Below are 16323 nucleotides of genomic sequence, written 5' to 3'. Positions count from 1 at the left end.
GAATCGAACTTGGGACCCTTCCATCTGCAGGCTGATGCTCTATCCACTGAGCCAAACTGATTAGGACTATAGATATATTTATTTCAGAGAGGAAGATAGAAACATCAATGACGGAAAATAATCATTGATCGTCTGCCTCCTGTGTGCCCCCTACTGGGGATCGAGCCCACAACCCGGGCATGTGTCCTTGACTGGAATCAAACCTAGGACCCTTCAGTCTGCAGGCCAACGCTTTATCCACTGAGCCAAACCAGCTAGGACTTAGTCTGTTTTTTAACACGTTAAGCGCCCAGCCTGTTTTGTCTTCCGAACAGAAAATATAGTGTCAGTTACCGGTGACTGACAGGGCGCTTAACGTGTTAACCTAGACTCAGTTTGTTGGTATGTAGAATGGACAGACCCACCTATCTCGCTGGCGAGCAGGGTGCTGTGGATTGGGTAGTTCTGCAGTGTAGGGAGGCTATAGCTAGCTAGAGTATGTGAATAGTAACTGAGTTGTATCTATTTTTAATGAGGTCCTCTCACTCTTGGACTTGAGTTTGTTTCTTAACATGTTAAGTGCCCAGCCTGTTTTGTCTTCCAGGTGGAAAGTATAGTGTCAGTCACTGGTGACTGACAGGGCGCTTAATGTGTTAATGGGTATTGCTTGTGATGATCTCTTGGAGATTATGTTCAGTTTGTGTGCTAGGCTTTATCCATTGCTAGGCATTAGGGATATGAAGATGAATATAACTTAGTCCCTCTACATGAGTCGCTGAAGATCTAAGTCTATATAATAAAAACCTAATATGCAAATTGACTGAATGGAGGACTGACCAGTCACTATGATGTGCACTGACCACCAGGGGGCAGATGCTCAATGCAGGTGCTGCCCCCAACCCACAGGCCAAGGCGGGTACCAGCGCCCTCCCCCTGCCCTTTGCCCCACTGATCGGCCCTGATGGCTGTCCAGGCCTAGGGACTCTACCCATGCACGAATTTTGTGTACCAGGCCTCTAGTGGGATAATAAGTGCACAGATAACCGTAGTACACTTTGATAAATGGCTACAGGAATATGCAGTGTTCCAGGAAGCACAGAAGAGGACTACATGTCCCAGCATGAGGTGTAGGGACTAAATTTAAAGATGGCATCTGAGCTGACTTTTTCTTTCTTTTTCTTTTTTCCCTTTTCTTTTGAGTTGACTCTTAAAGAGTGAGTAGGAGTTAGCCATCTGAGAAAGGTCGGTGACGGGGGTGTGGAATAGGAAGGCAGGTACAGAGAAGTGAAGTATATTATTGTCTGTAAACTATAAACAAACTGATAGTGTTAGAGAATGAAAAGTGGATTCTGAGGCCTGGTCACCGTGGCTCAGTGGTTGAGCTTCTACAGCACATGCCTGGGTTGTGGGCTGGATTTCCAGTAAGAGGTGTGCAGGAGGCAGCCAATCAATGATTTTCTCTCATCATTGATGTTTCTGTCTCTTCCTCTCCATTCCTCTCTGAAATCAATAAAAATATAATTAAAATAAAAGAGGCTGTTGCAGAAGTCCAGGTGAGAGGTTATTGGGGCCTGAACTAGGGCAGTGGAAGTGGAAAGGTGAGGCAGATTTAAGACATACTTAGCAGTAGCATCAACAGGAGTGTATAATGATTGGGTGGTTAGAGGTTTTGGTCAGAAGGGGGCAGTAAGTATGAGCAACTACAGTGGAATTGAATGTTGTTTGACCTAAAGACTGGTTATTGGCTGAGTCCTTGACATTACCCAGGATGATGGAGGAACTTTCTGAGTCAAATGCCAAATTATAGAAAGAATCTAGGGCTGTCATTGGTCATTCACAGGGGATTGGTAAATGACTGTCGGGTTGGAAGACAGCATATCCAAATGGCATCTGAACATCAAGGGGGTACAGGTAGAATGGGGGAATTACAAGAGTGCTCAACATAGGAGCTTGGTCATGTTTCTGGATTTAAATCCATGAATTTTGGTGAATATTATTCATTAACCTTTAGAGCAGTTATGCTTCTGGGCTTGGTTGGATTATAGGAAACCTATAGATACATTTATGGAAGGATGAGTCTGGGCTAGGATGCTTATTTCTTTTTTTTTTTAATGTATTTTTTATTTCAGAGAGGGAGAGGGAGAGCAAGATAGAAACATCAATGATGAGAGAGAATCATTGATTGGCTGCCTCCTGTATGCCCCACACGAGAGATTGAGCCTGCAACCCCGCCATCTACCCTGACCGGGAATTGAACTGTGATCTCCTAGTTCATAGGTCTATGTTCCAGCACTTGAGCTAATGCGGGAGGGGCAAGGATGCCTCTTTGAATCTCTTTCACAGTGATTTGCATTAGATTTACAAAGTGACTTCAGTTGTATTATCTCATTGGATTCTTAACAAGTCTGAGTAGTCGTTTCTTTCATGCCTGTTTTGTGGACAGGGCAGTGAAACTTTGAAGTTGTGACTTGCTTAAGGTCACACAGCTACATAGCTTGTTAATGATACAGGCAGAATTGAAACTAGTTCTCACCCTAAAGATTTTCAGTTTCCTACTGTCCTTAAGTTCATCTGCTACAGTTTACTTATTAAAGAGTGAATTCTCTACTTCTGCCCAATTTTGCCTACATTTAAGAGATGAACCGTTTAGGGAGGAGCACAAAGAACCAAGAGCAGTGTTTTGGAGGCGGGGGGGAATTAAGGGGGCAACAATTAGGGTAATAGCTAATAGCAACTCCTGCTATGTAGCACCAAGATGGCATATAACATTCTCACCTAGGAGAAGTGACTCTAGTTCTCCAATAGTATCTTGAACTTAGGGCACCATCTGTTGTATGTGGAGAACTCTAGGCTTTGTAACAGTAAAAGCATAATATGCTAATTAGACCGGAGAGCCAAATGTCCTTCCTGACAAAGCCGCCATGGCTGTGAGGGCTGAGGGTAGGCAGCCACAGTGGCCGGCAGTGGCCGCAGTGGTTGGGTGATGGGGGCAGCGCTTTCCTTTGATTGGCCCAGTTGCCTCCTGCAGAGGGCGGCCAGACTGCAGCTTAGGCCCACTGCCCACAGGGAGGGGAGCGGGCCTAAGCAGTCAGAAGGACATCCTTGAGGGCTCCCCAACTGTGAGAGGGGCAGGCCGGGCTGAGGGCAGTGCTCAAATTTTTGTGCACCAGGCATCTAGTTTTTAAATAAAGACTTACTAAGTAGTACACTGTGCTAGGCATTGGGTTAGCACTGGGAATGCAGGAATGAATAACTCACAGGTTCTTTCGGCGTCCTTACAGTGTAGTGGGGATTACAGCTGCCAAGCAGGGATTCGGGGAAGCACTGCGCACCTGAGCCCCCAGCATGGCGGGCCTGAAGCGACGAGCGAGCCAGGTGTGGCCAGAAGAGCATGGTGAGCAGGAGCACGGGCTGTACAGCCTGCACCGCATGTTTGACATCGTGGGCACCCACCTGACACACAGAGATGTGCGCGTTCTTTCTTTCCTCTTTGTTGATGTCATTGATGACCATGAACGTGGCCTCATCCGAAATGGACGTGACTTCTTATTGGCGCTTGAGCGCCAGGGCCGTTGTGATGAGACTAACTTCCGCCAAGTGCTGCAGCTGTTGCGCATCATTACTCGCCATGACCTCCTGCCCTACGTCACCCTCAAGAGGAGGCGGGCTGGTGAGGGGCACAGGGCTGGGGACCTGGGTATTGGGCTGGAGTCCTAGCGGGAGGCGGCACTGGCTCTGGGGGGTACCCAGGACTGTTAAGAGGCCTGTTGGAGGGTTGGACCAGGAGAAGGGAGGGGTACATCTTCCCGAATGACTCCCTCTCCCCCTACAGTGTGCCCTGACCTTGTAGACAAGTATCTGGAGGAGACATCAATTCGCTATGTGACCCCCAGAGCCCTCAGTGATCCAGAACCAAGGCCTCCCCAGTCCCCTAAAACAGGTGAGTGGGTATTAAATTCCCCTAATTCCATCATCAAGAAAGAGGACATGGAACCACTCATAGTCACACCTTAAATGAAAGGACCCTGCCTCCCTCTATGACCCCATAAAAATGAGGTGAGGCAGCCCTGGCTGGTTTGGTTCAGTGGATAGAACATCGGCCCGCGGACTGAAGGGTCCCGGGTTCGATTCTGACCAAGGGCGCTTGCCCAGGTTGCCGGCTCAATCCCCCTTCCCCCCAGTGGGGGGCATGCAGGAGGTAGCCAATCAATGATTCTCATTGATGTTTCTGTCTATCCCTCTCCCTCTTTGAAATCAATAAAAATATATTAAAAAAAAAATGAGGTGAGGCATTGTGTTCCCTGGGTCCTGTGATTGTTGCCACATTGTGTCCTAGGTCATATTGTGGGTACTGCGTTTCCTGCTAAGTCTAAATGATTCTTTCCAAGAGAAGTGTCTGAGCATTTACCCTACTGTCTCCTCCCCTTCCTCCCCGTCAGTGCCTCCTCACTATCCTGTGGTGTGCTGCCCCACTTCAGGCCCTCAGATGTGTAGCAAGAGGCCAGCTCGAGGGAGAGCCACACTTGGGAGCCAGCGAAAACGCCGAAAGTCAGCGACACCGGATCCTAAGGAAAAGCAGACATGTGGTGAGCTCAGGGGTCCCAGAGGAACACTCGGCAGCACCAGGCTTGTGTTGGTGCTGCTGCAGAGGGAGGTTTGAGTGGTGGCCCTGGGGGAGAATTCTGTCTTTGTGGCAGAGCACTTGTCAACTCTCTGTAGTTAACACCAGAACAGAGGGAGGGTCCCTACTGTAGCTGTAGGAGGAACCACGTCATGGTATCATAGTAGCTATCATAGTAGCGTGTAAAAACGACTGCCTGTTAACCAGGAAAATATCTCCCAGAAACAAGGTGCTACTTGAGTGGTGGGATAATGTGACCTGGGCATGGCCTATTTAAGGGAACCTCCTGGATTCAGGGAGGTTCAGATGTACCTAGAAAAGTAGTCCTGGACAAGAGCAGGGGAAGCTGTCAGGTGATGTTCCCACTTTGCTACTCTGCTGCTCTTTTAATCTTTCTTGTAAACTCATCCTCTCATGGCAACCTCTTCTGTGTCTCTTCTCTTTCCTACAGACATCAGACTGCGGGTTCGGGCTGAATACTGCCAGCATGAGACTGCTCTGCAGGGCAACGTTTTCTCCAACAAGCAGGACCCACTTGAGCGCCAGTTTGAGCGCTTTAACCAGGCCAACACCATCCTCAAGTCCCGGGACCTGGGCTCCATCATCTGTGACATCAAGTTCTCTGAGCTCACCTACCTCGACGCATTCTGGCGCGACTACATCAATGGCTCGCTCCTAGAGGCACTGAAAGGCGTCTTCATCACAGACTCCCTCAAGCAGGCTGTGGGCCACGAAGCCATCAAGCTGCTGGTGAACGTGGATGAGGAGGACTACGAGCTGGGCCGGCAGAAACTCCTGAGGAACTTGATGCTGCAGGCCTTGCCCTGACCTTCCCTCCTGGGACTGGTCCCATCACTCACCTCTGGAGCGTATACTGTTCTGGGGTTTTTTCTCTCCCCTTCCAACCAATCACACCCCTGCCTTTTTTTTTTTTTTTTTAAGGAAAAGACAAAGGAAAATGGAAGTGGTGTTTCCCACCCCTCCCTACACCCATGTGCCTGGGCTTCCGTTTCCCTTTCCACTCACCCCTGTGTGTCTGCAGCTGCCTTTACTACTGAGCCGCGAGGTAGAGGTGTGGGGAGAAGCGAAGTCTGGGACAGTCTGTAAGGGACGTCAGTGAACGCTGCGTGTGGGTGCGCTGAGGGCTGTCAGTGCTTCTGGCTTTATGAGGCTCTTACATTTTGTCTGAAAACCAAAGGGCTGTGAGTAAGGGAGCTGTGTTGTGTGGAAGGTGAGACTCTGAAGTGTATTTTGGAAATTAATCACCACCCTCTCCCAAATTATAGACTTTTTAAAAAAGAAACTGTGGCCCTTTCAACTCTCTCCTGGCCTCTGGTGCTGCTCCTCTCTGCCTCGTTTCTTCCATTTCATTGCTGAAACCTCTGCGTGGTCCCCCCACCCCAAATCTGTCCCTCTTCAAGGGAAAATAGGAGAGGACTTAGGTCAGCCCCGCCAGCTGTGGTGTGTGCACATGCACAGGGGGAGTGCTGAGGTTCAAACACTCCCCCTGGAAAGGGGAGGGGAGTGTGACACTCCCTTCCATGTGTGCTCGTGACTGAAAATAAGACGCCCCGCAGCCCTTCCCCTCCGCTTGCTTCTGGCTTGGGCATCACAGGTCCTTCCCCATCCTACACCCCCGCATCCCACACCCCCTCATGGGGCTGGGACATGCCCTGAGGGTTGCACTTTTATGTGGGTAGGAGGCTTGTTGAATGAGCCAGGAGGCTTAGAACCGGAGCCAAGTCCAGCTGGACCAGGAAAAGGGAGGGGTACATCTGCGGAGGGAAGCACCGCAGGTGGAATTCACTGCAGCCAGCCACCACCTCCCCTTTCAGCTCCCAAAGGAGATGTCCAGACACTTTATGATTCTATTTCTTTCAATGCCAGTGTTGCTCAGCCCTCGGCGTTTTTAGTTTTCATGAAATAAACAGTATATGAAATTCCACATTTTTGAAACTGAAATCTGAGCTCAGGTGAGTTTCTTCTTTCCCAAGAAGCTAAGCATACGTTCCTTCAAGAGTCACGGTTCCCCAAGTGAGGGGGAGGTCCACCTGGGTCCTGCCTCAGAGTAACAGCAACACTAGCTCACAGTGGGTCTCAACTCACAGCAGTCGAAAGTCCTAAGACAGTGAGTGACCCAGATTGCCATAGAGATCAGGCCTGCGGTGCTGGAACACAGGCAGATGTTGGCGCAGCTGGTGCAGGTAACTGAGGTCAATCCGGGCAAGGCAGAGGCCTGGTCCCTCAGAGCAGCGGGCCACCACTGTTCCCCAGGGATCCACCACCATGCTGTGGCCATAACTTGCTCTCTTCTCGTGGTGGCATCCACACTGTGCTGCAGCTACTACATAGCACTGGGTCTCAATGGCACGGGCCCGCAGCAACACCTGGGGAGGAGAAGCGTGGCGGCTGGGGGGAAGCAGCAGGCCAACCTACCCATTGTGACCATTCTGTAACTGGCTAGAAATGTTAACTATTCCTTAACATATGAGAGGCGGTATTTTGGGGAATGAATTTTCCCACTAGGTGGGAAGGGGGAGAAAATCTAACTGGCAGGGCCGAGGGAAGAGAATGAAGTGAAAGGAAAGCCCGCATGTTCTGAAGAGGTCCTCTTACCTCCCAGTGGGCTGGGCCTGTTACAGTTCCAAAAGCCGAAGGGTACGTAAGTATTTCCGCTCCAGCCTGAGCCAGTGCCAGAGAGAGTTCAGGGAACCGCATGTCATAGCAGATAGCCAGACCAACCTGGGATAAAAAGAGTGTCCTGTGTGTCAGTCACGGCATCTAGTCACCCCTACCCTACTCCTTAGGCTATCTCCTACTGTGCTCACTATTCCTGTCCCCTCCCTCTGGTTCCTCTCCCTCCCCCTTCACAGCTCCCACCTTGCCTGCTGGTGTGCTGACAGGTGACGTGAGGCTGGGCCCGGGCATGGTGGAGTTGCTTTCATGCATAGGCCCCTGCCCTGGGACCTGTACGTCACACAGATGTGTCTTCCTGTAGGTGGTCACTACCGACCCTAGGGTAAGAGGGAGAAGGAAGAGGGGGTGCTGGCGCTCCAGAAGCCTCCTTGGGAGGAGGAGCCCTTGGCGGAGGAAACAGAAGACACGATTCTGGAGAATCTTGGTTTAGGGAGAAGAGCCTGGGAGGGGGCAAGCTAGGAGCTGTGAAGTCTCACCCTTGCTGTTCAGAAGCACGTGACAATTGTAGATTTTCTGAGTCTGCTCCCAGTCTTGGCCACGTTCGTGGAAACCACCCAAGGACAGCCAGAGTCCACATTCCCTGGGGGAGTGGACACTGCGCTCTTTCCAAGGCTCCACCCTCACATCTGGCAATCCAGAGACAATGCCCAGCAAAGCAATGACCTCTCCCCGTCTCCCCCATCCCCCCTTTCTGATACCTGGCAAGCTGGGCATATTCTCCCAAAAGGTTCCCGCCCAGTGGCTCAGACAGGCGCAGAGTCTCTGCAGGGTCCCGGGCAATGAAGTCAAAAGCCTCAGGCAGGAAAGCCAGGCAAGCACCCAGTCTGGCAGCCTCTCGAACCAGCTCAGCACAAGCTTTAAAGTTCTGCTGCTTGTCTGGCGTCGATGTTACCTGGCACACAGCCACCAGGGGCAGTTCCCAGGAGGAAGAGGAGACAGCCATGGCTCTCGGCCTGTGAATGGTGCAGACAGAACTCAGTCCCCAGCATGGGAAACGGAAGTTCAATGCTACGGGGTTCCAATGGGGAGGCAGGAAGGCTGGGCTTCCCTTCGCTTCTGCTCTCACAGGCACCCCACTGTCCCACCACCATTCATTTCACAAACATTGATGGAGCATCGACTACGTGTCAGGCACTGAGGATACCAAACACGTTACCTGGGCTGAGCACAAAGCGCTGAGAGTCGAGGTATTCGCGGTCCAGGGAGCAGCAGGGACAGGAGGAGGTGGTGAGGCCTGACCACGGCGCCGAGCCTGAGGAAGATGAGACACGCACCAGCCCTTCCCTAAGGCAGCCTCACACTGCGGCTCGGTGAGGGCCCTGCCGGCGAAACCCGTCTCCGAAACTCTAATATGGGCGACAGGGAGCGATCCTGCGGGGAGACACGGAGGAGACCTCCACGGTCCGCAGCCTCGCGTTACCTGCGGCCCTGTCCTCGGCCAGCGCCTCCGCAGCTCAAGTCACCTCCCCGCTTCTCGACTGCACCCGCACAGCTCGATCCGCACCCGGAACCCCGGAGGCGGGAACCCCCGAGGCGTCGTCTTGCTTCTTGCAGAGGTTGTCGATTTTTTCCTCCATCCGGTTTATGCACTCTAGGACCCTTATTCTGAATTCTTTTTCTGTCATGTTGCATGCCTCTGTATTACTTAGCTGCTTTTCTGGAGAGTCCTCCTTCTCTTTCCTTTGGGGGTTTCTTTGTCTACCCATGTTTGATCTCACTGACATACCTAGACGTTGAGTCGTTCAGTGGTTGCTCCCTGGGTGACAGTGACTCCTCGGTCTGTGGTTGCTCTTCGGGCGGTTGCGGTAGCAGCCGCTCTTCAGTTGGCAGCAGCTCCTCTGGTGGGTGCTGTTCACAGCTGTGGGGGCTCTTCTGGCTGTTTGGGGGCAGTTTCATGTACAGCCGCTGTTCCTTAGCAGAGGGTGTGGTGCTCCTCGCGGCGCCGGGCGGCGGGCGGGCTGCTGCCCAGGAGCTAAGTTGACAAGGGCAGGCGCTGCAGAGCCACGAGACGCACACACTTGCTCACGCGCGTGTTTCCTGGTGTTTTGATTCGGGGGCCACTATTGGGCTGAACTGCTTTAGAGACCAGAATCCCTCTCCTACCCGACTTGGCATTTCCCCCAGTGCCTGGCGTGGGGAGACATGTTGTAAGTGAATCAGAAGGCCCTTGCGGCTTGGGCACACGGTTTGCCAGCCATGCTAGTGTTTAACAGATGGGAAGAAACCTACGTAAGAGGAAGGAAAACGTAGTTACACAGCAGCTCTTTTAATTTCAGATTCCCTTACCAGCTATTAGTTGGACAGTCACTCCGGCAAAGGAATCTGCATGAGGACTCCCTAAATGTCCCGGCACCACGGACACTAAATGGCAGCGGGAGGCCGAGGGGGTGTCAGTGCTGTAGGTTTGAGGAGGGAGGGAGTTTCAGGCGTGGGGGGAAATGGAAGAGAGAGGATCCTAATACCATGTGCCAGACACTCTGCTGGGTGGCAGGAAACATCAATAAAACAGACCTTGTCAAGTTCGCTCACAGACTCATTTGAGAAAAGACAAACCAAGCCATAAGATTTACAATGGATGGGGTGGGGGTGGGGGTGGGGGCAAGAGCGGGGTAAGGAAACATGTGTAATACCTTAATCAATAAAGAAAATGAAAAAATTTACACAGCTCTTCTTATGGCAGGTAGAGAAGCATGAGGTTCTGGGATTGGGGCAGGAGCAGGTGGGAAGGGGAAGCTGTGGTATCATAGGTGGCTAAGGCCACAGGAAGTGCGCTGGAGTTGGGCATGCTTGTGCTTGAATCGTGTTCATACTGTTCACTATCTGTGACCACCCTTGGCCTTTCCCTCCGGTAAAACCTAATGGTACCTACCTCATCACTGTGTTTTGATTAGGCAAGACAGTTCATGCAAAGTGTTTTGCACAGTGACCGGAATATAGCATGGGCTTAATAAATGCTACTTATTTTGTGTTCTAGAAGAGACAGTCCTTCAGCTCAATTCTAAAAGATGAGAAAGCCAAGCAAAGAAGGAAGTGGAGGGTTTTCTAGGCAGAGTGAGCAGTGTATTCAAAAGTACAAAGACACATGGCCATAAGAAAGGAGGAAATGGCGTCATTTACAGCAACGTGGTGGACCTGAGAACATCATGCGAAGTGGAAGGAGGCAGAGAAAGCTAAGGACCATGTGATTTCACTCCTATGTGGGACATACAGTAAAACCGAAACTCATGAACACAAACAGCGTGAGGTGGCTGCCAGAGGGAGGGGGTGGGGGCAGAAGGGGTCCTGATATGAGGTGACAGGAGAACATGTGACTTTGGGTGGTGGGCACATGGTCCTATAAACAGGTTTTGTAAATCAGTAATCCACACATGAAACCTATATGTTCATGTAGACTAGTGTCACCCCAATAAATTTTTTTTAAAAAGTACAAAGGCATGAGACTGCCTGACATGCTTGGGATGCAGATACACTTAAATTTTGGACTGGATTACAAGACTCGGATGTGGAGAAAAAGGGATAAAAGTAATCTAGGATGTTTCTCAGGTTTCTGTCTTTGATGGATGCTGGTGCCATTGGAACTATAGGAAGATGGACAAGTTAATGGGAGAAAATAAGTTTATTTTAGAATTTTAGGTTTGCATTTCTTGTGAGACATCCAGGTAGAGACATTTAGCTGGTGGTTAGATTTATAAATCTTGAGTTACAGAAAGAAATCTGAGTTGGAGCTATAGGTTAGAGAATTAAGAGCTCATGGCTGCAGACAAAGCCATAAAGTCATCTAAGGTTTGCACAGAAAGTGAAAAAAGAAGCAAACAGTGGTGGAGAAAAAGAATCCCATGAAAGAAACTGAGGGGTTGTGATAATTGAATTTTAGACTGTTCTTGCTTAGCACTCTCTGGCCTTTGTGTTCCAGAGAGAACACTGATGAAAAATATAAGATCTGTCGGGGGGTGGGTAAGAGATCAACCGAAGGACTTGTATGCATGCATATAAGCATAACCAATGGACATAAGACACTGAGGGGTAGGGGAGGCCAGGGGATTGTCAAGGGGGGAAAAAAGGAGACATATGTAATACTCTTTGTAATAATTTAAGCAATAAAAAAATATATATATATAAGATCTGTCGTTGCTGCAACTTTGAGCCACATATGTCCCTTACAAACAAGATGGAAGCAGTCGCACACTGTGCTGGGCACTGCACTTACTTCTGTTACCCACTGCCATTTGCAGTGAGCTGTATTGTTCTTTTACGGGTAAGGACAGTCGAGTTTCAGAAACTTTAGTTAACTTACCCAAAGTCAGTGACTTGAAGAGCAGGGCTTTTAGTTGAGGGACTTTAGAGTCAGACTTTTCTTTCTTCACTTACACCGTGATCATATCAGATATTTGAGCTGACCCTGAGGACTGGATAGACTTGAAAGGGGGCAATGGAAATAGGGTAGGAAAAGGAGAGAGGGGGAAAGCATAGATCTTCAGGAAATGAGCTGGCTGTTAGTTTAATTAAATCATCAAGTATAATTTAAGAGATATTCTGAAAGTAAGTTGAATCTCTTCATGGCAAATTATTTGGGACTTTAAAAATGTATATATACATTTTATTACTTTTAGAGACAGGAAGAGAGAGGGAGTGAGAGAGTGAAACACCGATGAGAGAGCAACATTGATCAGCTGCCCCCTGCATATCTGATACTGGGGGTCAAGACCACAACCCGGGCCTGTGCCCTGACCAGGAACTGAACTGTGAGGTCCATGGGTCGATGCTCAACCACTGAGCCACACTGAGCAGGGCAATTTGGGACTTTTTAATATAAATAGTAAGGGAATCACAGGATATATTATTCTATTGGAAATGTAGAAAACACAGAAAAAAGTACAAAATAATAAATTACCCATGATCTTGCTATCAAGAGATAACTATTCTTTTTTTATATATATATTTCTCTATTGATTTCAGAGAGGAAGGAAGAGGGAGAGAGAAACATCAATGATAAGAGAGAATCATTGATTGGCTGCCTCCCTCATGTCCCTACTGGGGATCGAGCTCGAAACCCCGGCATGTGCCCTTGGCCGGAATCGAACCTGGGACCCTTCAGTCCGCAGGCCGACACTCTATCCACTGAGCCAAACCAGCCAGGGCAAGAGATAATTATTCTTAATCTTTTGGAGTATATTCTTTGAGAGGCCTTTCCCCTCCTTAATGGTTTTGTGTATGTAGTTGGAAAGGGAAGAAATGTGTATTTCACATATTTATCCTCACCCAAGGATATATTTTTATTGATGGGGGGGGGGGACATCCATCGGTTGCCTCCCGTACTTGCCCCCTCTGGGGATCAAACCCACAACCATGGCACATCAGGATGACACTCGAACCAACTAAGCCCAGGGGCCAGGCTTTTCTGTTTGTTTGTTTTAAGGATTATTTTAGAAGAACGGTGGGGTAGTTCACAGAATTGAACACCAAAAAGAAAGGTCAGATAACTAGTTCACACAAAGGACAACAAGGTGTCTTAGCTCTAACTTCTGTACCTATTCATCTCTACCCAGAATCTAATTCCGTGGAGAAACTAGCACAGAACAGGTCACTGCCCTGTGGTCAGGGAGCAAGACCCTGTGATTAGTGCTCTCCCCTCCCCCCAAGAACCCACTGTGTTAAGGCGAGGCAGTTCCCCAATGGGAGGGGTGCTGGGCAGACCCAGGCAGGACCTAGTCATTACAATGTCTTTCCTGACTCCCCTTTACCTGCAAGTCTACACTCCTCTGTAGTGATCCAGTAGCTTTGCACCTCACCCTTTATTCCAGTTGCAATTCCTCACCAGCTGTTACTGCCAGGTGGGCCAGCAGGTGCCACACGGAGGCACCAGTAAGTGTTGGGGGGTGGACTTCTAGGCAGACCTCAGAAATTGCAAACATGTGTCTTCTCCTTTTCCGAGGTAGGTGTGCCCCACTGCATCTTGTAAAGCCTGTGATGGTAGATTGTATCTTGACTCTGCCATTTTCACTGCCTCCTCTCCCACTTCCTACGTCTCTCACCTCAGGTGATTGCTGGCTTCAACCGCCTTCGGCAGGAACAGCGGGGCCTAGCATCCAAGGCAGCCGAGCTGGAAATGGAGTTGAACGAGCACAGGTGAGGCAGCTGTGGAGTTGGGTTCACGTTTCTGTAGGGAGGGCTGCAGTAGCAGGGCCTGCATTCTGAGACCCTGTCTGTTGTCCTGCCCCAGCCTAGTGATTGATACACTGAAGGAGGTAGATGAGACCCGCAAGTGCTTCCGCATGGTCGGCGGGGTGCTGGTGGAGCGCACTGTCAAAGAGGTGCTGCCTGCCTTGGAGAACAACAAGGAGCAGGTGAGCGGGAGGCTCTGAGGAGAGCTCTGGGCGACCAGGGATAGGGAAGAGGAGGGCAGGGATCAGGGGAGAGGTGGCAGGAAATCTGTGTAGCCTCTTAGCCTCTGCTCTTTATGCTGCACTAGGTCCACCTCCTAGACAAGAGGCTGTATGCTTCTATCCCTGGGCTCTGTGACCTGGCTGATTTGGGGAAAAGAGGTGGTGACAGCAGTGTTTCCATGGATACCTGCGTCCAAATCACCTGGAGGACTAATTTGACATGCAGCTTCCTAGACCCTGTCCTAGTTCAGAGCCTTTGGAGCTGGGGCCCATGAAGTGGCATTTTAAAAATAAGCAGTCGTCCCAGCCGGTTTGGCTCAGTGGATAGAGCGTCGGCCTGCGGACTGAAGGGTCCTGGGTTCGATTCCGGTCAAGGGCACATGCCTGGGTTGTGGGCTCGGTCCCCATTGGGGGGCGTGCAAGAGGCAGCCAATCAATGATTCCCTCTCATCATTGATGTTTCTATCTCTCTTCCTCTCTGAAATCAATAGTAATATATTAGGGGGGGGAAAGCAGTCCATGGGATCCTTGTGTACACTAGGTTTATGAAACCTCGTGTTTGAGAAGGAGTAATTTTAGTGTCTGACTCTACTTTCCTACCTGGTTAAAGGCGAGGTTGGAGGTGTCGTGTCTTCTTCACTCCCCTACCCCACACCAGGGTGTGGATGGCAGTCCTTATGTAACGTCTGTCCCTTGCTTTCTAGATTCAGAAGATCATTGAGACACTGACACAGCAGCTTCAGGCAAAGGGAAAAGAACTAAATGAATTCCGGGAAAAGCACAATATTCGGCTCATGGGCGAGGACGAGAAGCCAGCCAAGGAAAACTCAGAAGGAGCTGGTGCTAAGGCCAGCTCAGCCGGAGTGTTGGTCTCCTAGGGACCAAGGCTTTTGCATTTTTTCCTACCTGACTCCCACTCTAATTTCTCGTTATTGTTGTTACTTTCTCTGCTATTACAATATTTTTTGTTAATTAAATGTTTTAGTCAGAATGCTTCTCTCTAGCCTGAAACTTTCTTCCCACATGAGGGATGGTTTGCATGGGGTGGGGAAGAGCATGTGGTGGTGGCCTTGGTTCCATCAGGTGAATGGCCCGCAGTATTGGGAAGGGCCCATGCTTTATCCTTTGCCTTGCATACAAAGATGTCTCTACTTTTTTGCGTTTTTTGTTAATTCTCACCTAAGGGTATTTTTTCCCATTGGTTTTCTTAGTGAAAGGAAAAGGGGGGCGGGGGAGGAGGAGAGACAGACATGGATTGGTTGCCTCCCTAACTTGACCCAACTGGGGTGGGGACGAAACTGCAACCCAAGTATGTGTCCCAGATCGGGAATCGACCCTTGTGTGCTGGGCCAACACTCTAACCATGGAGCACACTGACCAGGGCAGATGTGTCTCCTTACTGCCCTCACCCCAAAAGATTCAGAGACAAACATTGACTGTTAGATGGAAATTTAATAAGCATTTGACATGAGGAAGGTAGCTCTGGCGATAATGCTGAGTTTACATGAAACAGCGGCATGGCAGTGTGTCTTGGCACCAGTCTTTAGAGAAAGAGGTCCAGGGTGCACACTTGGGGACTGGCCGTCCTGCCGTCCTCCCCAAAACCCCCAACCAGGTACAGCTGGTCATTGCAAAGGCAGGTCCGGTGGCCCACGCGTTTCAGCGTGCGGTCTGCACAGGGGAAGTGGAACCACAGGGAAGGAGCCCTGCCTGTGGGGGGAGGCAGAGGACGCGGTTATTGGGGTGGTAGCACTTGGTCACCCAGGCGCTCGACCAAAGGCTCGCTCTTTTTTCCCTCCTCACTTGATTATTGGGCCTCTTCAAAATTTAATATTCTGTGTGTTCCTTGAAGTTGTCAACTCATTCTTCCTTCTCCCTCCTCCATCACTCTACCCCATTCTATGCTCTTCAGGCTCTCCTGTCTTCCCACCCTCCCCCTCATCAGTCCTTAAATGTGCTCTCACGGGTATCATAGACGTAGAGGTCATTGCAGATGGTGTCTCTAGCTCTGGTCAGAGTTTCTCCACCAAACAGCACAGCAAAGGGCCCAACCACTGAGCATGAATGATGCCGGAGGCCCCGAGGCCCCTGCCGGGACCCTTGCCCACTGCTCACGAGCTTCGCTAGCTGCTCCGTCAAACGGGGGGCGGCAGGCGCTTCCTCCTCGGGGAGAAAGAAGGGCTGTCTGTCTGGAGGGCTGTGAGCGCCGCAGTTCTAACTGCCTTCCGCCCTAAGGAGGGTGTGAGCGGTACCTGAATCTTCCCATGACCCCAGAACCCGGCCACGTCTGGCTCAGCTGAGTCGCAGCCTCCAAAGAGCAGCAGCTGGTGACCGGGGCGGGGCCCAGGGGTCGGGAGCAGGGCGGCGCTGTGCCCCGAGCGGGAGGCCGAGCGGCAGCTTTCTTCCCTGTAGCTGAGGATGTGCACCAGGTGGGCCAGCGAGTCGGGGGTTTCCCCACCCTCTTTGCCAAAGGTCGGAGGGGGCCTGGGGCAGATGAGGGGGAGGGTCATGTTGGCAGAGCTCGGTCCTCCTAGCGGCCCGGGGAGGGTGTGGATGGACGGCTAGCGACACCGTCTAGCCGAGCGGGACGAAGGGAGGGTCAGGACTTGGGCCTGGGGCCATACCAATAGGTGCGGGCGCCGG

General features: G+C 50.7%; 4 protein-coding genes and 1 long non-coding RNA gene across 8 annotated transcripts in view; 2 read left to right on the top strand and 3 right to left on the bottom strand.

Annotated features, from left to right (window-relative positions):
- LOC107183231 overlaps positions 1-3327 on the bottom strand; it is a 4199-nt gene extending 872 nt beyond the window's left edge. The window contains exon 1 of the long non-coding RNA XR_001514026.1: positions 3238-3327. This is a non-coding gene — a long non-coding RNA (uncharacterized LOC107183231). The remainder of the gene's footprint in view (positions 1-3237) is intronic.
- DEDD (death effector domain containing) lies at positions 3164-5903 on the top strand. The gene is made up of 4 exons (XM_006764732.2): positions 3164-3649; positions 3812-3919; positions 4419-4565; positions 5052-5903. The coding sequence occupies exons 1-4, from the start codon at positions 3325-3327 to the stop codon at positions 5426-5428; spliced, it is 957 nt and encodes a 318-aa protein (XP_006764795.1). The 5' UTR covers positions 3164-3324; the 3' UTR covers positions 5429-5903.
- A 551-nt stretch (positions 5904-6454) lies between these two features.
- Positions 6455-16323, bottom strand: part of NIT1 (nitrilase 1) — a 14698-nt gene continuing 4829 nt past the window's right edge. The window contains exons 1-7 of one of the 2 annotated variants that reach the window (XM_015564581.1): positions 8718-8829; positions 8454-8549; positions 7996-8250; positions 7774-7877; positions 7481-7614; positions 7217-7342; positions 6455-6987 (exon numbers count right to left, since the gene is read on the bottom strand). In XM_015564581.1, coding sequence (XP_015420067.1) covers positions 6721-6987; positions 7217-7342; positions 7481-7614; positions 7774-7877; positions 7996-8240 — 876 coding nt within the window. In that variant the 5' untranslated portion in view covers positions 8241-8250; positions 8454-8549; positions 8718-8829 and the 3' untranslated portion in view covers positions 6455-6720. Of the gene's footprint in view, positions 6988-7216; positions 7343-7480; positions 7615-7773; positions 7878-7995; positions 8251-8453; positions 8550-8717; positions 8830-16323 lie in introns of those variants that run through there. The other variant, XM_015564580.1, reaches the window with a different exon arrangement.
- PFDN2 (prefoldin subunit 2) lies at positions 12615-14671 on the top strand. 2 transcript variants are annotated; one of them, XM_015564582.1, is made up of 4 exons: positions 12615-13159; positions 13335-13423; positions 13518-13641; positions 14385-14671. In XM_015564582.1, the coding sequence occupies exons 2-4, from the start codon at positions 13404-13406 to the stop codon at positions 14556-14558; spliced, it is 318 nt and encodes a 105-aa protein (XP_015420068.1). In that variant the 5' UTR covers positions 12615-13159; positions 13335-13403; the 3' UTR covers positions 14559-14671. The 2 variants fall into 2 exon arrangements, with proteins under 2 accessions (XP_015420068.1, XP_006764792.1); XM_006764729.2 differs by having other exon boundaries at positions 13143-13229.
- Positions 15113-16317, bottom strand: KLHDC9 (kelch domain containing 9). 2 transcript variants are annotated; one of them, XM_006764727.2, is made up of 3 exons: positions 15933-16317; positions 15645-15843; positions 15113-15390 (listed from the first exon to the last, which is right to left on the bottom strand). In XM_006764727.2, the coding sequence occupies exons 1-3, from the start codon at positions 16188-16190 to the stop codon at positions 15224-15226; spliced, it is 624 nt and encodes a 207-aa protein (XP_006764790.1). In that variant the 5' UTR covers positions 16191-16317; the 3' UTR covers positions 15113-15223. The 2 variants fall into 2 exon arrangements, with proteins under 2 accessions (XP_006764790.1, XP_006764791.1); XM_006764728.2 differs by having other exon boundaries at positions 15645-15840.

This window comes from Myotis davidii, unplaced genomic scaffold, assembly GCF_000327345.1.
Source record: "Myotis davidii unplaced genomic scaffold, ASM32734v1 scaffold1121, whole genome shotgun sequence".
NCBI classification, from domain to species: domain Eukaryota; kingdom Metazoa; phylum Chordata; class Mammalia; order Chiroptera; family Vespertilionidae; genus Myotis; species Myotis davidii.
This window is presented reverse-complemented; position numbering and strand designations above follow the sequence as displayed.